The sequence below is a fragment of the Zalophus californianus genome, chromosome 16 (genome assembly GCF_009762305.2).
Source record: "Zalophus californianus isolate mZalCal1 chromosome 16, mZalCal1.pri.v2, whole genome shotgun sequence".
NCBI lineage: Eukaryota > Metazoa > Chordata > Mammalia > Carnivora > Otariidae > Zalophus > Zalophus californianus.
In genome coordinates, this window is record NC_045610.1 from 25,520,966 (window position 1) to 25,543,366 (window position 22,401).

General features: G+C 35.8%; 1 protein-coding gene across 1 annotated transcript in view; it reads left to right on the forward strand.

Moving 5' to 3' along the window:
* Positions 1-22,401, forward strand: part of BCAS3 (BCAS3 microtubule associated cell migration factor) — a 598,955-nt gene that overhangs the window by 249,649 nt on the left and 326,905 nt on the right. Inside the window, 1 exon segment of the mRNA XM_027625284.2 lies at positions 15,079-15,229. Coding sequence (XP_027481085.2) covers positions 15,079-15,229 — 151 coding nt within the window.

The following is a 22,401-nucleotide window of genomic DNA, read 5'->3' on the forward strand; positions in this document are numbered from 1 at the left end:
GGTCTAAGTGATGCTAGATTATGGAGATTTTCCACCAGGTTTAAAAGTCTTCACTTCTGAGCGCTTAATCTCAAAACGCGATTTGAGCTTGTTTTGGAAGAGTGGGAAATTTTGAGGCTGCTTAACTATATTAGATTTAGGACTAATTTGAATCTTAAAGTGAAAGACCCAGGAGCCTTTTCTTTTATTCTCCTTATTTATAAAAGAGTTTGCTTTGTCATCTCTAGTGTTAAATATAGTTTATTTACTGTTTTGTTTGGTTTTTCATTGTTGTAAGAGTAGCAGGCAATCCTAATGTTTAAAATGAATTAAAACTTGCTCGAATTTATTAAATATTAAGAGTACCAGCTCTTATAAGTTTTCATCTCAAATCTTGGAATGCTCCAAGAACAATAAACTAATGAATTTCCCACTTGGGGGGGACTTTTTTCATTCATTTTATAAATTTGGGTTGGCTGTGTGATTGAGACTAAATTGCAGAGAGAAATGTAGGCAAAAGATTTTCCTACAATATATTTCAGAAATGCCTGTCCCATATACCTTACTTTATCTTTGAAACTTTTCGGACATATTTCTTAATTTTCCCCTGTTTGTATTCTTGCATCTTACAAACAATGTTTCTAACTCTTGATCTCATCTCCCTGTCCAGGCTTATTTTTACATTCCAGGACTCCTTGTTCTAAGCATGCTGTGGTATATTTTCAGTGTAGCTTAGATTGTTCTTGCTGTACATGCAGTTTAGCAACAGTTCATTCCTTTTGATTTTTAATTTTTAGGTTTTAACTTTATTTTAGATTTCAGGAAAGAAAAATAATCAGACTTACATATGATACTTGTGAGCACATTAAGATAATAAACTGGTGAAAATGTATTCAGACTACAAAAGGAAAACCACCTCGCAGATTTTTAATTATTTATAAACATAAATTTGTGTAAATATATAAGAAATAAATTTATAAATAGTTATTGAGTAATTAGTAGAATTTCAGTTCTCCAGAACATGAAGTTTTAATTCTCCTGATGTGTCATAAGCACTCGTGCAAAGCTCCATGCAGGCTACCTTGTATGTAGTGGGATGAAGTGATGATGATGTCATTAAAAACCTCAACCCCCATCTTGCAAAAAAAAAAAAAAAAGATTACAGTCTTGTTTTCAAGTCGGTTTGTGGGAGACTTCTTTTACCTTCTTCCTTCCCACTCTTCCCCCAAATACCTATGTCTGTGTAGCCACGAACTGTTTAGTTGAAGAGCGACAGGTGTTTTTGCTTGAAATGCATACAGGTTTGCAGTATTTTTATTTCATCATCTGTCACTCCCCCCAAAAAATGTTACAGGGAGACACAAGTCAATGCCCAGTGAGAATCGTCCTTGAACTCTTTTTCTGTCTTGAACTTTGTCACTGTAAACCGTTTGGTTGTTGTTAACGTCTTTTAAAAAAATATGTGTATATTATTCATTTTCTTCTAATTGTGTGTTCTACTCTCCTTGGCTCCTGTGAACAAGCATTGCTTCCGCCCAGTTTGGTATGTGGGTCAGAAGGCAGTGTTCCTCACCAGGGCACTGCTGCTTCCTTTTCCTACTTGAGTAGATTACGGATTATGCTGGAATACGCCTGAGAAAAGGTCAAAAAGGAGGGTGAAAGTCCTGGAACGGCAGCTGGGAAGCTTGTCGTTCTCATCTAGGAAAGGGGGGAAAAAAAAGAACAAGAGAAAGAACAAAATAGAGAAATAGAGACTCCCATCCCAACCAAAACAACCCACATTCAGGAAATTCCCATTTGCACAGGATACTTTTTATATACTCAGAAAGGATTTTATTTGGTTCTGATTAAATAATTATCGAGTGTTTGGCTGAGAAAGCTTTAATGTTAAATTAGATGGCAAGCGAGAGCTAAGCAGTGTTTTTAACTTTTTGGAACCCAGACTTCCAGCGATTGTTTCAAAACAAGCTACCATTGTGCTCTTTTTGACAGAGTGAAGAAGTCGGGAGCTTTTCAACTACGGAGTTAACTTAGTTAAACTCACGGGTATATTTTGGATTTTTATCCCTGTCAGTTCCACAGCAGGTTATTAAAAGCAGACCAAAAGTTTTGGTTGTCTGTGGAAAGCAAAAAAGCATGAGTGTGTGTGTGCACACCCCCTACAAACTCATTACCTGGTTTTTATTTGGAAAGATATGTAGGGGATAGAACATCTATATGAGGTCTGAGAACAGGGAAATCATTGGAACGAGAACAATAATAATGGGATGTTTGGAAATGGAGGTCTTCCTATGGAATTGCCTTCTTGGGGGTGCCAGGTTGTTACATGGACATCGGCTTTTAGTGGGCATCACCAATCCAATTACAAAATGTGGTGGTTGAAAATAGTAGCAGACCAAGGACACTGACAGGGAGGCTTCTATCCTAGACCGAGCGTGGATCTTATAGATGAGTGTGGAGAGGTGATGAGAAGAGAATTTGATACTATTGTAGGAGTCCAACATATAGGAAAGTTTCTTACGGTTAACTTGCAGAAAAATGGAGTACTTGGCATGAATAAGGTCTGTGTCCATGGTAAGGATCAACAAGTGAGAAGAAAATGCAGGCCTCCTAATCACAGTGCTTTCCCATAGGGTACCATCAACACCACCTCATGTCCTTTTGCTTTTTCACAACTGTATCTTTGCCATTTTGTATTTATCCCTGCATCCCTAATGACAACAAAAGACAATGCTCCTTTATGCTCCAAAAACTCCACTTGGTTCGCTTCATTCCATTATAGTTCTTAGTCTCTTACACCTTCTGTTCCTAGAAGACTCCTTTGACCGCCACTGGCAACAGACTGTAAGTTTGTACTTCTAGAAACCTACCCTAAAAAGTTTTCTCTTTCTCACTGAAATGAGACTGTTTTAAGGTATTTTCTGATCTACAGCTCTGATTCCTTGATTGCCTAATGTCCTTTTAACTGCTTTTATTCACCTTGGCTCACAGTACGGTAGGATAGGGAAATGTTTTAAAGTAGGGGAGAAGGCATATAATTACATTTATGTCTTACTTTTCTTCTTGATTGCATTTGAGAAGAAACGTATGCACTCACAGATACACTGACATTAACTTTAATATTTAGCGTAATCTGAAATGGTCAACACTTTCGGGATCTTGCTGGCCGCAGAAACTTCTTGAAGCTGGCACTCTGCCACATTCACATGTTCTCACATCACTGCATTCAGAAGCTAAGAATACCAGCCTGGCAGCTTCTGCAGACAGGGTAAAGATAAAACAGAAAGGAGTCTAGCTTTGCAACCGCATTACCTGAGAGTTGTTGCTGATGTCTTTTCCACAAATGTTCACGTTTGTCAAAGCCCAGTAAATCTTGCAAAGTTTATTTTCCTTGTAGCATCTGTGTTTTATAATGGGTCTTTTAATTTGTTTTTACTTTGTCTGCAGGGATTTCTTTTGTCCGGAGTTTTCAGACTCTGTCTTTTTTTTTTTTTTTTTTTTTTTTCCTGTGGAAATGAGTCCATTAATGATGACTGGTTTGGGAATATGCCTCTCTGCAAAGCTGACCTGGCAAGCTGTTCCTTTAGTGCAGCAACAAAGCCCATTGTTATTTTGTCTCTTTACTTTTATCCTCAACTTAATCCATTTTTCCTCTGTGTTTTTATAGGGTAGAATGTCTGGGAAAACGTACTTGGGGACAATGCCTAAATGATAAGATGGCATTTTGAAGTTAGCAAAACTTCTAGTAAGCACCTTATACCAAGTCAACTTGACACACAGACAGTGGTGCTATGTATGTGTTAGCGTGGGGATGGAGAGTTCCTCAGTATAAGGTACCTGCAAGTATTCTTCTAACAGAAGGTAGAAGGAAAAAAAAAAAGAGCACATGAGGTTGTTTTCATGACTCCTTTTTCAAAAATGCAAACTTGTTCAAGTAGACACAGAAAGTCAGTGGTTAAACCCCAGTGTGAACTGTTCTGGTTTAGTGCTTTGTATTCTAACAATAAAAACAATAATAATTAAACAAATAAACAACTGAAAACAACAAAATATCATAGCTTTAAGCATCAAGGGATGTTTCATAAATTCTGATTTTTAAATGATTTTCTATTCCCACGTAGAATTCCTGCTTTAATTTATTGAGAAACCATTTTGTTGGAACTTGGGATTTTTTTCTCCCAAGAGAACTCTGTCTATCTTGGGGACTGGTAAACCTCTAAAGGATCAAAGCTCTTGTGGATTTGGATAAAGACCCAAAAGCCTAAGGCTTATAGAAGTTTATCTATATAGAGTAAGCCCAAAAAACTGGGATGAGAGTCTTAGAAGGGCTTATTTTCTCATGAGATTTTTGGGACTTCCTCTGTTTGGATGTGCCAGAAATACTGTGAGAATATCCATTCTCATGGCATTTGTCACTTACAGGTCTTGTCCCAGCTGGAATTCAAAAGTATAATGGTGTGTGGAAATATTATATGTGTTTTAAGGTTTCATGAATCTCACTACTAAAACTCTAATTAAACAACCTCTGCTATTTTCATTGTACTTACACAATTAAGAGAAAGGTATAGTAAAGAACAGTTAGTGAAAATGACATTTAACATTTGTATAGTGACTCTTCATTGATCTTGGACATTTTTAATTTCACTGTTACTGTCCTATATATGCCTGAGAGGTGGAGCAAAGAAAAAGTGCTACTATCTCTCTCTGTCCAAAGGGAAATTGAAGGATAAAACAGAGGGACAGACTTAATCCTCATCCAAGACTTGGGCTACTACAAGTTTCTTCCTGCTGAACTTCATTATATTAAGAGGCTTTAGGCCTAATGAAAAAATCCTGGCTTGGAAATTTAGGCTTGATATAACCATAAGGAAGTGTCTGAAGATCTGTTCAAAAGTTATCAAGTCTAGGCTCCTGCTTAGTCAACATGAGACTAAGCAGAATAGCTGAAGCCATGGATTCCAGCATCTGGCTGTCTTCTGAAGTTTTGTGTCCCCTCCAAAATGAATTTTTTCTATAGATCATGGGGCTGTATTTTCCTGTGCTTCCTGGACATGGGAAAAATAGATTTATTTTATTCATTCGGTAAACTGTTGAGCTATCAACAATTAGTAAGATACTGCTCCTAGTCTGGAAGAGTCTCCAGATTTCCTGGAGGATAAATCTGGAGGTTCATTAGTTCTAGCTGTGTTTTCAAAGAAAATCCATGACACAAGGGATAGAGAAAAATTATTTTTAACCAAAGACTTTGAACACTTAAAAAAGGGAAGGAAAGGATCATTATAATTTTTTTATTAAAGATTTTATTTATTAGAGAGAGTGAACTCACAAGCAGGGGGAGCAGGGAAGGGGGGGCAGGCTCCCTGCTGACCAGGCAGGACTCGATCCCAGTACCCTGGGATCATGATCTGAGCTGAAGGCAGACGCTTAACTGACAACCACCCAGGTGCCCCTAGGGTCATAATTTTTGTGTGTTTAATTTATTGAGTATGAACTTTCATTTTTAAATTTGGTGTCTTTAACCTATATTTTTTACATGTAGATCCCTTATATGTCAGCTAATGATATTTCTTGTCTGAGCCAGTTCCCTCATTTTACTAACTGCTGATGTTCACACATCTTTCATCTTATCCTTTATTTTCTACTTGAAAAGTAACGGTATAAAGATACAGGTTTCTTCCTCTGTGCCTAAAATTTGTATACCTATCTTCTAAGTTGTCCCTTTAAAACAACAATGAAAATATCTCTTTTTTTTTGTTCCTGAAACATTTTGCAAATATCTTTGTTACCATGTTTTTCCCATTGTAAATTTTTTACTTATATACTTTCTGTCTCATTATGTTATGAACTCTTTAGGAGGACCTTGGACTTACTCATCCAGGACTAGAACAGGGCCTCATACTGATAAGGCTCAAAAAATGTCAGGCGAAAGCATGAATGTTGATGAAACCTTTGTTTGGTACAGTATCTCATCTTGATGTCTACAGACATCAAAAGAATGTCTTCATTTCAGCCCTCAAAGTTCTTAATTCTGTGTTCTATATCCATTCCCTTGATCATCTCCTATCAACATTTCCTTTACTTATCCCTTTCCACCTGACTTTCCCACTTTTTGTCTGAAATGACCCTACTGAAGATTACCAGAGTTAGTAGCTCTCTCTGAGTTCACCTTCCTGAACCTTGTCACCCTTGAGGGTTTTGTTAATCCATTTATTCTTTCATTAAAGCTATTTTTATAAATTGCTTGCCATGTCCAATAAAATATAAGACAGATGATACCCGTATGTGAACATAAATCTACCCAGTTTACTTTACTCTTTCAGATGGGCTGGGTGTTGGAAGCTACATCATAAACACAGACACGGAGAGTAAATGACCGCAAACTTGGGTGTTGCTTGACCCAATACAGTAGGGGACTGAGAGGGATAGGTCTGAAGCACCTTGTCATGTTCTTTGGAGGTTGCACTTCATCCTGGTGGGCCAGTGAAGGGTTTTAAGATATGACTAACTAAATCACAAGATTTGGAGCTTCTCAGTGAATCACTTCATTTTTCTAGACCGCTCATCCTATCCATAAAGTTCAGTGATCTCAAAATCTGTACTGTTCCCTTGCTAAAGAATTTACCTAAGTTCCTGCTCCTCTGGCTCAATTAAAAAGTTCTTTTAAAACTGAAATCATTTGGGGCGCCTGGGTGGCTCAGTCAGCTAATCATCTGCCTTCAACTCAGGTCATGATCCCGGGGTCCTGGGATCGAGTCCTGCATCGGGCTCCCTGCTCAGTGGGGAGCCTGCTTCTCCCTCTACCCACCCTCCCCTGCTTGTGATCTCTCTCTCTCACTCTCTCTCAAATAAATAAAATCTTTAAAAAAAAAACCAAATCATTTTATCTTCCTACTGCTTTCCATTATAATCTTCTCCTCTAGTTAGAGATTCCTTACTATTGCTCACAAATGTGGTATCCCTTTACACTCTCTGCTATTTATGTTATCCTTCATGCTCAGAATATTTCTTCTCTTCTACTCATATCCATATTTTGTGCATCTTTCAAAGCCTAGGTTATGTCCCATCTGGTCCATGATCTCTTCTCCAAATAGTTGATCCCACTTATACTTACCTTTTAGTTCTAGGCAGTTGGCATTTAAATTATTCCTGTTTCATGCATATTAGACTATAAGCTTCGTGATTACAAGGAATGCAAGTCTTCACAGCATGTAATCTTGGGCTAAGTTACTCAACAAATATTTGACTACTAGTTGTGAAATGCGTGTGTTATAAACAGTCCTTGAATTTCATTAGCTTGTGACATTTTAGTGCTGCAGTCTGATTTCAGATTCAAATTAGTATTACTGTAGTTGACTAATGGTGAATTTTGCATCTATTTACATCTACACTGGTTTAAGGAGTGTCATAAATCAGTTTGAATGATTTAACTATAAAAACTTTTCTGTTATTCCTCTATAAATATCAAGTACTGTAATGGGATTCCACTTTTCATATTACCTATAAGGTTCTGTGTTGTGTGAGTGTAGATATTATTGTGTAATTTATTAAATGGCTTAAAGCATCTTATGTACATTCTGATTGTTGCCTTTTATTATCCCTATAGTAGGGTGGGGTCACTTCAGTTAACTTTAATGTGAATTCTGATTTGGAAATTGGGGAGAGAGAGAGAAGTACTTGTGTGCATTTCTTATCTTATTTTGCTGAAGAGATATCAAGTGTTTAAGTTGATTATTCCATAGATTTGTGTTCCCCCAAACAAGTCATACTTGGTTAAGCCATTATGCTAACTCTAAAGATACTTTCATCTTGTAATGATTTTTTTAAAAAGAGCTTCTTACCTTTCTACTACATCTGACGCTACCATTTGCTACAGTGTGGTAGTGCCCCCTTTATACTGAATCCATGCTGTTTTATTTATTTATTTTTATTTTTAAAATAATTTCTTATTGTTATGTAAATCACCATACATTACATCATTAGTTTTGGATGTAGTGTTCCATGATTCATTGTTTGTGCATAACACCCAGTGCTGCACGCAGAATGTGCCCTCTTTAATACCCATCACTGGGCTAACCCATCCCCCCACCCCCCTCCCCTCTAGAACCCTCAGTTTGTTTTTCAGAGTCCATTGTCTCTCATGGTTCGTCTCCCCCTGCGACTTACTCCCCTTCATTCTTCCCCTCCTGTTATCTTCTTCTTTTTTTTTTCTTAACATATATTGCATTATTTGTTTCAGAAGTACAGATCCGTGATTCATCAGTCTTGTACTCAGTGAATCCATGCTGTTTTAAAAGTGAATGTCTTTCGTAGAACACAGGCAGTAACTTCTTTGACATCAGCCATAGCAACTTCTAAGTATGTCTCCTGAGATGAGGGAAACAAAAGCAAAAATGAGCTATTAGAACTATATCAAAATAAAAAGCTTCTGCACAGCAAAAGAAACAGTCAGCAAAACTAAAAGGCAACATACAGAATGGGAGAAGATATTTGCAAATAACGTATCAGATAAAGGGTTAGTATCTAAAATCTATAAAGAACTTATGAAACTCAGCACCCAAAAACCAAATAATCCAATTTAAAAATGGCCCGAAGACATGAATAGACATTTTTCTAAGTGATGCTCAACATCACTTATCATCAGGGAAATACAAATCAGAACTACAATGAGATATCACTTCACACTTGTTAGAATGGCTAAAATCAATACCACAAGAGACAACAAGTATTGTTGAGGATGCGGAGAAAGGGGAATCTTCTTGCACTGTTGGTGGGAATGCAAACTGGTGCAGCCACTCTGGAAAACAGTATGAAGGTTTCTCAGAAAGTTAAAAATAGAACCACCCTACAATCCAGTAATCACATTACTAGGTATTTACCCAAAGAATACAAAAATACTAATTCAAAGGGATATATGCACCCTGATGTTTATAGCAGCATTATCTGCAATAGCCAAATTATGGAGACAGCCCAAGTGTCCATCAATTGATGAATGCATAAAGAAGAAGAATCATCGAACACTACATCAAAAACTAATGATGTACTATATGCTGGCTAACTGAACATAATAAAAAAATAATAAAAAAAGATGTGATATATATATATACAATGGAATATTACTCAGCCATAAAAAGAATGCAGTCCTGGGGCACCTGGGTGGCTCAGTCGTTAAGTGTCTGCCTTCAGCTCAGGTCATGATTCCAGGGTCCTGGGATCAAGCCCTGCATCGGGCTCCCTGCTCTGCGGGAAGCCTGCTTCTCCCTCTCCCACTCCCCCTGCTTGTGTTCCCTCTCTCGCTGTGTCTCTCTCTGTCACATAAATAAATAAAATCTTAAAAAAAAAAATGCAGTCTTGTCTTTGCAGCCACATGCATGGCGCTAGAGAGTTTTATGCTAAACAAAATAAGTCAGAGAAAGACAAATATCTTATGATCCCACTCATATGTGGAATTTAAGAAACAAAACAAATGAACAAAGGGAAAAGAAAAGAGAGAAAGAGGCAAACTAAGAAACAGACTTTTAACTGTAGAGAATAAACTGATGGTTACCAGAGGGAGGGTGGGTGGGGGGATGGTTAAATAGGTGATGGGTATTAAGGAGGGCACTTGTAATGAGCACTGGGTGATGTGTGGAAGTACTGAATCACTGTAATGTAGACCTGAAACTAATACTATACTTTATGTTAACCAGTGGGAATTTAAATAAAAACTTAAAAAAGAAAAAAATGTATTTCAGGATGTCATTTAGAAATAAGATATTCATTAAGATCTTTTGGGTTTTTTTTTAATATAAATTTGTCTCCTTAATTCAAATTAGTAAAAAAAAAGTGTGTGTTTACTGTTGCTGTTATTTATAAAATACCATAAATATTGTTAACCACAGGTAAGGTAACTTTTATAAGAAGTCAAGAACAATGATTTGAAAAAAACATTGGGTCAATCAGGTGTTTTCTGTATGGAAGAGTTGTTGAATTATAAACACTGGAGTCATTTTTATAACATGGAAAGTGTGGAAATTTTTCTATAAAGTTTCTGTGTATGTGCATGAATTACTAAGAATCACGATAGAGCTACGGTAATAAAAAAATGTGGTATTGGTAAAGGGATAGACACATGGATCAATGGAACAAAATCTAGAATTAGATCCACGTAACATGGTCAGTTGATTTTTGACAAAGATGAAGAGGCAATTCAATGGAGAAAGGACCATCCTTTTAATGGTGATGAAACAAGTGGATGTCCAATTTCAAAGCAATGAACCTCAACTCATACCTCAGTCCATATACAAAAATTAACTCAAAATGAATCATGGTCTACTCTTGCCACTTCTATTCAATATTGTACTGGCAGTTGTAACTAGGGCTTTTAGGCAATAAAAGAAATAGAAGTCATCTGGGCTGGAAAGGAAGAAGCAAAACTTTCTTCTTTGGGGATGACATGATCATGTATATAGAAAATCCTAAGGAATCCACACACACGCACACACAAAAACCGAGATAAGCAGGTTCAGCAAGGTTTAGGATACAAGGTCAATGTACAAAAATTGATTGTATTTCTCTACATTGGCCATGAACAATCTGAAAAGTGCAGTTCAGAAAATTCTTTTTACAAGTCGCATCGAAAAAATAGTAAATTTAACCAAAGACGTATAAAACTTGTACCCGGAAATCTACAAAATAATGTGCAAAGAAATGAAAGAATACCTACATAAATGAAAAGACAGCTCATGTTCTTGGCTGGGAAGACTAAATACTGTTAACATGGCAGTGGTTCCTCAGCTGATCTGCAGACTTCTTACAATCCCAGTCAGAATCCTAGCTGGCATTTTTGCAGATAATGACAAGGTATAGGTGGAAGCAGCAAGTTTTGTTGGATATAATGGCCCATTGAAGAAGGGCATCAAACCATTGGCTGTTTTTAAAAAGAAAAGAAATTCAATATGATTTTTCTCTATTCTATCTTTAGTTCCTCTGAACAACCATTATTTACTGTTACAAAGATGCTTCACAATCATTATTCTTCCCTGGAAAAAGGTGACTGAACAGGGGTTCTCAGAGTTTTGAAAATTAAAGTATCATCTGCAGTGAGTTCTGTGTGTATTTGGGCAGATATTTGTGTACTGTCTATTTTAGAAGTTATACATTGTTTAGAAACCTAATTCCTAAGATTCAAAACATGGAAATTCAGAAAAACAAACAAAATGACCTAAAATTTCCAATTCTGTGTGACTTGAATTTGAAGAGGACTTTGACAATGTAATAACAATTTCTGCCTTTATATTTCATACCCTACTCTCTGTGAGATTTGTAACTTACTTGAATTTTGTAGCTGTAGGCCACAAGGTGGTGACACCAAATAATACAGAAATAATAAAAGTCCAAGTGGGTGCTTCCACTCCAGAATATAGTATGTTCCCTTTTGATACGCTGGTCTCTCTCTCTTTTTTTTTCCCAGTGACTCTATGTGGTTTCTGTTTGTGTCAGGAAAGCACTACAAATTGGCCTAACACTTCAGTTCAACAATATTTAGCTCAAAATTTGTCATTTGGCCAACATATCAGTTAAGTAGAAAGAATTACAGAGATCATGGATCCTGCCTTGCCTCAGGCTTCAGGTATCATAATATTGGAATAATAGACATTACCAGTAATATTTTGAGGGCACTGATTTAAAAATAAACAGAAAAAAAATCCTAAACCCCTGCTTGTAAAGTTGTGATAAACTTCACTTAAGCTTTGGAGATTTTTGTTTTATTTGCTTTCATTTGTTTCATTTCATTTCTTTGTTACATAAAAAATCACATCTCATACCTTACAGAAAATTAACTGTATCATATAATATAAATCATATATATGCATAAATGTAAAATATAAAACTTAAAAGTTTTTAGATTGAATTTTTTGACCTGGGGTTAGGCAAATAATTCATCAGTTCAACACCACATATAAAAAAAAATTCATGAAGTGGACTTTATGGGGAAAAAAATCTTTTGCTTGTTGAAAGATCTGTAAGAGAATGAGAAGACAAGTTACAGGGTGATAAAAAATATTTGAAAATTGTATCTTCCAAAAGACTTATATCCAGAATATATAAAGAACTTTTAAAATGTGAGAGTAAGATCTATAAATAATTCCTTATATTGGTAGCCATTTGATTTTCGACAAGGGTGCCAGGACAATCCATTGAGGTGGGAAAGAATAGTCTTTTCTACAAATGGTGCTGGAAGAAGTAGATATCCAATATTCAAAAAAATGATGTTGAACCCCTACCTCACATCGTTTATAACAATTAATTCAAATGGATCAGAGACCTCAAGATCAGAGCTGAAAATATAAAACGCTTAGAAGAAAACATAGCCATAAATCTTTGTGTCCCTGCATTCAGCATTGATTTCTTAGATCTGAGAACAAAAGCAAAAACAACTAAAGAAAAAACACAGTAAACTCCATGAAAATTAAAAACTTTTATGCTTCAAAGCACACCGTGAAGAAAGTGAGAAGAAAACACATGGAATAGGAGAAAAATATTTGTAAATCATATATTTGACAAGGAACTTGCATCCAGGGGATATGATTAATGCTTATGACTGAACAATAAAAAGGCGATCCAGTTTTTAAATGGGCACATGTTTTGGGTTAGACGTTTCTCCAAAGAAGCTCCACAAATTACTGAAATGCACATGAGAAAGATGCTTAACATCCTTAGTAATTAGGGAAGTGCAAATCAAAACCACAATGAGACACAACTTCATACCCACTAGGATGGCTAAAATAAGAGACAATAGCAAGTACTGTTGAAGATGTGAAGTTGGAGCCCTCATACATTGGTGCAACCGCAGGGTGGCAGTTCCTCACAATGTTAAATATAGACCTAACAATTCCATTCCTAGGTGTATGTACCTAAGAAAACTGAAAGCACATGTCTTCATAAAAACCTGTGCACTTAATTATGTTCATAGATACGTTAATCATAATAGCCTAAAAGTGGAAACAACTCAAATTTTCATCAACTGATAAATGGATAAATAAAATGTGGTATATCCATGCAATGGAATGCTATTTGGTTATAAAAAAAGAACAAACTACTGATACACGGCACAACATAGATGAACCTTGAAGAGATACTAAGTGAAAGAAGCAGTCACAAAAGGCCACATTGTATGAATCGATTTATGAAGTATCCAGAATAGGTAAATCCATAGAAACAGAAAGAAGATTCTGATTGTCAAAGGCTGAGGGGTGGGCCAAAGGAGGAGTGATTGCTAATGGGTATGGGCTTTCTTTTTGGGTGATGAAAATGTTCTGAAATTAGATAGTGGTCATGGTTGTGCTACTCTGTAGGATATACTAAACACAGAATTGTACACTTTAGAAGAGTGACTTTCACAATATATGAATTATATCTCAGCAAAAAATATTGACCCAGTTTTTTTTTATTATGTTAGTCACCTTATGGTACATCATTAGTTTTTGATGTAGTGTTCCATGATTCATTGCTTGTGTATAACAGCCAGTGACCCAGTTTTTAAAATGGGCAAAAGATTTGAGCACTTTATCAAAAAAGAAATATGGATGACAAATGAATGCATGAACAGAAAAAGTGTTAAACATTATTGTGCATTAGAGAAATCCAAATAAAAGCCAGAATAGCTAAAATAAAAAGAGTAACAATACCAAATGCTGGTGAGAATTTGGAAGATCTGGAATTATCATACTTCACTGGTGAGAATGCGAAATGGTTCAGCTACTTTGTCAAACTGGCATTTTCTTATAACCTTAAAACATACAGTCATGATGTCTATGCAAACATTCATTTACTATGACCAGCAATTCTGTTCCTAGATGATTTATCCAAAAAGGAAATTTATATTCATACAAAACCTGTATATAAATGTTTATAGCACCCTTATTCATAATAGCCAAAAGCTGGAAACAAATGTCCTTTTACCAGTGACTAGATAAACAAACTGAAATTGTTCCATATAATAGGATTATACTCAAGAATAAAAAGGAAAGATCTATTAATACTTTTGGGAAAATATAGAGTGGATGAATCTCAGATGCTTATTGTCAAGTGAAAGAAGCTGGACCCAATAAGCTCCCTATTCTGTGATTTCATTTATAGGACAGTCTGGAAAATACAAAACCATGGAGAGGGAGAAAAGATAAGTACATAGGAGGAGTTTGGCTTCCTGGTGAGCTGAGAGTAATTATTCCCTCTGCGGATCAGATTTTATATCACAGATGAGTTTGTTTTTCCTAGTTATTAGTGAGCCATAATGACTTGTTATTTTTTTATATTAATGCCCCACATAAAATAAAAGGAAATGTTAATTTGATGTTTTTATTTTTTTTAAAAGATTTTATTTGAGAGAGAGAGAGAGCATGGGCAGGGAGGAGGGGCAGAGGCAGAAAGAGAAGAAGCAGACTCCCTGCTGAGTAGGGAGCCCCATGTGGGACTCGATCCTAGAACCCTGGGATCATGACCTGAGCTGAAGGCAGCCGCTTAACCTACTGAGCCACCCAGGTGCCCTGATTTGATGTTTTTAAATTTTGTGGTGAGGAGTGGTGGATATTGGGAAGAAGGTGATGTTTTTGCCTATGACTTTTGTTAGTCTCATCCGGTATCTCTCATGCTCCTGCCTTTGGATACTCATCTCATGACTCACATTTCTTTCACCTTCCCAGCCTTCACAGGCTGCTGTGGCTGGAATATTCTACCCACTTACTCTCAAGCTTGTTCAGAGAAATGCTCCATGCCTCCTCTAGACTACTTTACATCTTCCTCTTTTATTTTCTTTAGCTATCCTATATTTCTTCATAACACCATAAAATTATAATTAAATTTTATACTAATTATTTGTATAACCATTTAACATCTATCCAATTCTGTATTCTCCATTCCTCCTACAGTCTCTGTTTATAATCAAGTCACACTTGGTGTTATCAGTATCCTGTGTTTTGTTTCCCATCCATATAACCATGATTCTTTTCAAATCAATTCTGCCTTTGACAATTTTTTAAAATGATTAGTGGGGTGAGTGCAGACTCCATCAGAGAAGGAGATGTCCCTTGCTGATGCTTTTCTTTGTTTTTCTCTTTGTAGGGAAACTAAACAGCCAAGACTCCTACAATAATTTTGCCAACAACAACCCTGGCAACCCCCGGCTCTCTCCTCTCCCAAGCTTGATGGTACTGACGCCTCTTGCACAAATCAAGCAGCCAATGACATTGGGGACTATCACCAAACGAACAGGGTAAGGCCTTAGGCTTGATACTTTTTAAAATAGCTGTTTCAGAGGATTGGATACATAAAAATGAAACATACATTTCCTTTGGGTGGTTTAATTAGCTCCTCATTTCCAGCCCACATGAAACTTAATGGCAGCAGATTAAGTACAAAGTATAGAACATGCACAAACGTACTTGAATACAACCATGTACACATATATCCATCGCAAAGACAAAGCAGTGACAAGTTGTGAAAATTAGTATTGGCTAATCAAAACCAGATCCATCTTCTCGGTGTCACACTTGCTGCCTTGCGGCTTTGTCTGAAAGTACAGTGTCAGTTTCTTGCTTTTGTGGACAAAATCCACTATCATCTGGATTTATAATGACTACCAAATTTTAACTGGCCCAAATACTAAGGAAAGAACTTCAGATGACAACCGTGTTTCTAATAGTTAAAAAATCACCTATATTGTGGTGTAATTTACATATAATGATCTGTCATTAGTGTCAGGACAATGTGATGTTATGGGGAGTTTTCAAAAGCCAGAGTCCTGAGATTTGGGCTTTACTCACGATTGGTCATTAGCATCCTCAAAGACATTTGATGACTCAGTTGATGTGTCTGTGCTTATTTTAGCTATTTAAAAAAAATTTTAATTATCCCCGCTTTGGGTTCCTGAAAATAAAGTGCTATATCTAAAGTATCATTAGATGATCAATCATGTGATGACTCTGAAATTCCGTTTTGTACCAGAAAATATATATGTCTACCGGCAAATTACCTATTTCATCAGTAAGCAGTCTTGAGGTTTAGCCTAATTTGAAATGAAACAATTGTCTTAAATTCCGTATTCAGGTAGTCCCGGAGAAAACCCAGTCCTGGCTTCAAATAGTCTTAAAGGTCTTTCCAACAAAAGGAATAGAGTAAATTATTTGGCTGCTATATCAAAAGGTCTTAATATTTTTGTGCTGGGTGGGTGGTAAAGTGTTTGTAGAAGTCACTTTTGTGAGAAGAAATGCTCATTCTCAGGGGTAAGTCTTTTGAGCTCCAGATTTCACCATGGCACAGAAATGGACACTCTACGTAGTGGAGTAGTATTTGTATACAAAATGATCTTATTGCTGAATGCAGAAATAAAATTGAGTTTGTGGCATGTTAAGGGTGGGGGGGAAGGAAAAATAGAGCATACCTAGGCCCCAAATCGGACATGTTATGATATAGATCATTTGGCTTATATTCCTTTCTTTTTAAATTGATTTCAGCTTTTTAACTCTTTATGTTCAGTGATTTAAATAGAATTTTGACTTCCCTTTCCTCTTAGTTTCTTTATTTTAAAATAAGTAGGAGTGTCTATGAATAAGAAAGAGGTTATGAACTTATATTTACAATTAGCTCATTTTTTCTTTGTATGATGTTACTTTTTGGGATGTAGAATCAAATAAAAATTGGATAAATCTTGAGTCATAATTTTTTTTACTCATAGAAGTCAGTATGTAATTGTACTTTCTTGATTCCACTGAGCATTATCAATGCTGCAAAGTACTTACGAGTTTTTATGTATGTTTCCTGAATCTCAGTGAAAGAATACGCAAAATTGTTCTTCTTGAAATTAATTCTAGCTTTGTGTCTGGTGTTTGTTGTTTTTAAAACTTAAGAGCTATGCTGTTTTTATAATGCAAAGAATTAGCTCCCTTTTTCGAATAAGCTTTTCTATATATAAAAATAGTGACTGAGGTTCTATGTATAAAATCCTATGATGTTAGAATTTAATTCAATATAGTTGTGGGGAGGAGTGGAAACTAAGTCTACTTTTGTATATATTTGAAACTTTCTACAATAAAAAGTCTCTCACTTACTCTTTCACACTCTCTTGCTACTCTCTCTCTATGCCCTTAGAAGGGCAGAAACTATTAATCATCTGGTGTCTCCTTCCGCTGCCATACTTTATGAACTTAGATAAATTCTGTTTCCTTTTCTTTTTAAAGTCAAAATTCCTCAATTCCTAGAGTACGTATATTATGCCCCCTTATAGACAATTTAGTAATTATTTATTAATGATTAATAAATTATGTGAATTGGAGCTACATACTTTGAAATTAATATTAGTTCAAGATACACATATCACATTGTTGACTTGGCTTCTTATCTCAATTCTCAGGCCATTTTATTTTTGCTGAGTTTTTGAATTCTTTTTAGCATGTCCTGTACTGAAGTGTTTAAAGAGAATAATATTTGTCCCACGGTGAATACCTGGTTTGTAATTTTTAAACTGTTCACATAGATTCAGGTTTACAAAGAGTTACAAGACCAGTAAAAGGAATTCCTGTATATCCAGATTTCCCAAATGTTAACAGTCTAACTTATTTGCCTTATCATTCACACTTGCTCATTCTGCCCACGTGTGTGCAGGCGCACAACACAAACACACACACATCCCCCATATTTTTCTTAAATTGTTTCAAAGGAATTTGTAGACTTAGTAACCCCTATTCCTACAAATTTCAACATATAAATTCTAAAGACAAGGATATTCTCTTCTGTAACCGTAGTATAGTTATCAAAAGAAGAGATTTTAAAACTCACTATTCGTTTTTTTATGTAGTTGTTGTCCGTAATGAGTTCTATATTTGTGTCAAAGCCTTTAGTTCACACAAATTGCCCCACCTACTGTTTTTCCCCTCCCTACCTACAATTCTTTTTTTCCCATTCCTCCCTCTATTCTTTCTCTTGCTTCCTATTAACACAGATCACAGTGACCTATAAACACTTTGAGAATAGTATTTGTAACTTATAGTTGGCTACTGCTAGATTACAAGACTTCATACCCCTAAGCCACCTTCTGAAGAGTTTGTTGATTATATCCGGAAATTGCTATAGGGGACTTTCCTTATAATTCTTTTACTCTAAGTCACCCCAACATTTGGTCATAGAATTTTAAGAATACAATTTGTGGTTTTTATTATCTTAAAATTGAGCATTTTCATGGAAATACATGTATTTTTGCCTTACCAGAAGTAGTATTTGTTTTATGAGAACAAAATATATTCTCTTAGTTTCTGTTTTTGATATATGCTGAGATTTGAACCAAATCCCATACATTTCATGTCATTAGATTTCATCCCATTAGATTTTAAAGGCTATATTTGTTTCATTTTTATTAAAATTTTTTTACTATGACCAATTCTAAATCTGCAGTTAGCTAATTTGCATTATTTCCATTAAATTTTATCGTATTTAATGAGAATTTTGATTGCCATATTAAGGTCACCAGAGTGATAAGCAAATGGGCTTTTCATTTTCCAGGTCTCTTTTTGTTCTGGAAATTCCAGTTTACTCTAACTTTGCTTCTATGGCATGCCTTTGCTAACATTTTAAAAATAAAATTAACAGGAAGTATTTAACATGGATTATGTAGAAATAGAATACAGAGCTGACTCATTTATAGCCATGTAAGTTCTGTGACTACTTCCAATATACCTGATAATGTATCTAATAAAATTATATCCCTACCTCAGTTAGATCAGCATTTATTTATTCCATGTCCTAGATATTTGGCATAAAGGCAAAATAAGCATAAAAAGTTATATTTCTAGCACAGAGATTTCTAAGGATTGCCTAAGATCCTATGTTTAAATATTCAAATTGAGATAGAAGCCTCAGTTCAAACCTTGAGGGGATAAAACGTGTGCTTACCATATTTCACATCTGCCTTCTTATTTTTGGAAATATATATTCCTGGAAGCCTGTGCAGTGTCAGGGACCATCTGTCTTACTCCAAGACATGCACAAGGCTAGTAGAGCTACCAATGGCAAAAGACAGATGTATTTACACCTTCATGTTCTGTACCTTGAAGCAGCACTTAGAGGAAATAAGGCCTATTTTGGCAACAGCTGTTGCTTAACCTGACTACAGTATACACTGATGAAGGCAAAAGAAGTGCTAGAAATCATTTGGTCCAACAATCACTCATTCAAACAGAGTCCAGTTTCTTCCAGTCGAAGACTGGAGGATTGGAAAGACCTCCATCATGTTTTTATGATATGTAAATAAGAATAGGTCTCATCTAGTAAAGTGAAACTGGGTGCTAAGGAATTGCTCATTATTTTGGAGTGTTAAGTATTTGTAGTAGGGCTTTATTAAGCAGCATTTGATAGGTGTTTGGTTGAGTTAATGAATCAAGTAAGTGATAAAAATTTTTTTGAAGGCTTCCTATATAAAATTTACTAAGTAGGTAATTTTTCATCAGTATGCTTAGTTTTATGTACAGCAAACCTAAAGTTATTAATATATACACCTCATTTTTTAGGCACAAACAGCAGTACATTTCAAAAAGAGATCAGAATAATTTCATGGGAATGAAAAATGCAGACATTGGTAATGAAGTCACTTCCTTGCTCTTAACTAACTGACCATTTTTAGTGAAGTAAACATGAGATGATTTTTTTGTCTTTCATAAGTTTCCTTTTTCTTAAGTGGAGCAGCTCCTGTTCCTTTTCTCTCTCCCCATCTTTAGATTTATTCATTTCTTTGGGAGCAATCTGACGTGGGTGTTAGGAACCTTGGGACCAACTCTGTAGAAATAGGTTTGGTCGTGCAGGGGAAGGTTATTGACTTAGGAATGCGATGCCCTGACTTCTCATTTGGTTCTGCTACCTATTAACCAGTGTGTCCTAGGTAAGCTTCTTCATCTGAAGAATACAAGTTTATATGTAGGGATGATGAGCTTTCAGCTGTACATTGTATGAGTTCCCACCAGGCCTAACGACCAAATTTCTAAGCCGCATCACCGTCCTAGGCCAGTGCTGAATGAGAGCTTCATTAGGAAAACATAGATGATTGTTCTTATTTAGAAATGGAAATATTTCATAGCATTTATTTGATTATCTCTACTTGAAATTTGTAGACCAAATTTGCTGTAGAGTTTGCTAAGTCAGTAAATGACATCAGCATATAGTAGGCCTTGAAGAAAGGTCTATTCCTTCTTCTTCTAATTCAGTTAGGTCTACCTTGGCTTATCTACACAGTTTGGCCTGAGCCCTAAACTTTATAGTGGGAGCTCCAAGGATTAAATGGGAAAGATTTGGAGAAAGACTCACCAGATACAGTAGTAGATCATAATTCTCCACTTCCCAGCCCTGTCTTGTATAGGTGTTAGTTTTGGATTGCTAAGCTATAAATCTTTGGTTCCAGATATAAAATAACAGTGTATTTTCATTAGAATGGATATAGATAGATCTGCATGTACAATATACTCACCATAGTTTGAGTTTACAATTTTTGTATTCCATCAGTAGAGTACTTAAAGTCCACCTATGGTTTGCATATGTTTACTTGCATATGTTTGTTCCACTTCACCATAAATCTGTGGATTTTGTGGTTTTTGAATGAAGTCTACTATTAAAAATCAGCAGGTGTGACTTTCTACAGAAACTTGACAGTCTATGCTACTCTAGTCTCTTTTCTGCAACATCTGACAGAATTTGAACATTATCTAATGTTTCCTGATGAAAATCTTGAGTTTGTAATTTAAATTTGCATATTGAATATTTCTCAAATTAGGTAGTGTAGCTGTTTCAGCTTCGATTTTCCCTACAGACCACTACTTTGAGAGCTAGCAGTACTATTGGTCTCTTTAGTAGGGAATGATTAAAATTAGATGAATGAAAATTTAAAAGTGACACTTGAAAAAATGACACAAGGACTGATTTGCTCATATGCATGTGGGACTTGTGTGTCCATTTCAGTAGCTACTTATGGGGTTCCACAGAATGTAGCAGAGTCATTAAAGTTCCTAGAATATATTGGCAGAGAATACGGTTTTACTTTACAATTTTACACAGTGTTGTATAGCATTTTCTCTATTTTTTTGGTGTTTAGTACATTCGATATTTATATGAGCTTATTCCTTTTTCAGTTTTATTGAGAAATAATTGACATATATTGCTATATAAGTTTAAGGTGTGTAGCGTGATGGTTTGGTTTGCATATATTGTGGAATGATTACCACAATAGTTCAGCTAACATCCATCTTCTACAGATACGGTAAGAAGAAAAGAAAGAAGAAAAGAAAAAGGAAAAAACCTTTTTCCTTGTGATGAGAACTCTTAGAGTTTACTCTGTTTACAGCTTTCCTATCTGTCACATGGCAGGGTAATAGCTGTAGTCACCGTGTTGTGTATCACATCTCTAGTACTTATTTATCGTATAACTGGAAACGCGTACCTTTGACACCTTCCTCCAGTTCCCCCTTCTCGCACCCTGTGCATTTGGTAACCACAAGTGCGATCTCTTTCTCCATGAGTTTGTTTGTTTAAGATTCCACATATAAATAAGATCATACAGTATTTGTCTTTCTTTGGTGTATTTCACTTAGTGTATTGCCTTCAAGGTCTCCCCATGTTGTTTCAAGTGGTCAGATTTCTTCATTTTTTTTATGGCTGGATTATATTCTACTGCATGTGTGTGTGTGTGTGTGTGTGTATAAATCACAACATTTTTATCCATCATCCATCAGTGGACACTCAGGTTGTTTCCATGTCCTGGCTGTGGTAAATAATGCTATGAACATGGGGGTGCATATCTTTTTGTGTTCGTGTTTTTATTTCCTTTGGGTATATTCCCAGAAGTGGAATTGCTGGATCATAGGGTAGTTCTCATTTTAGTTTTTTGAGGATCCTCCCTACTGTTTTCCATAGCAGCTGCACCAATTTATAGTCCCACCAACAATGTGCAAGGGTTCCCTTTTCTCCATATCCATGGCAGCATTGTCATCTCTTGTCTTTTTTTAAAATTTTTTTATTGTTATGTTAATCACCATACATTACATCATGAGTTTTTGATGCAGTGTTCCATGATTCATTGTTTGTTCATAACACCCAGTGCTCCATGCAGAACGTGCCCTCCTCAATATCCATCACCAGGCTAACCCATCCCCCCACCCTCCTCCCCTCTAGAACCCTCAGTTTGTTTTTCAGAGTCCATTGTCTTGTCTTTTTGATGATGGCCATGCTAACAGAGATGAGGCGGTAACTCATTGTGCTTTTAATTTGCATTTCCCTAATCACTACTGATGTTAAGCACCTTTTCATGAACCTGTTGGCCTTTTGTATGTCTTATTTGGGAAAATGTTTATTCAAGTCATTTGTCCATTTTTAAATTGGGTTGTTTTTTGCCATTGAGTGCATGTGTTCTTT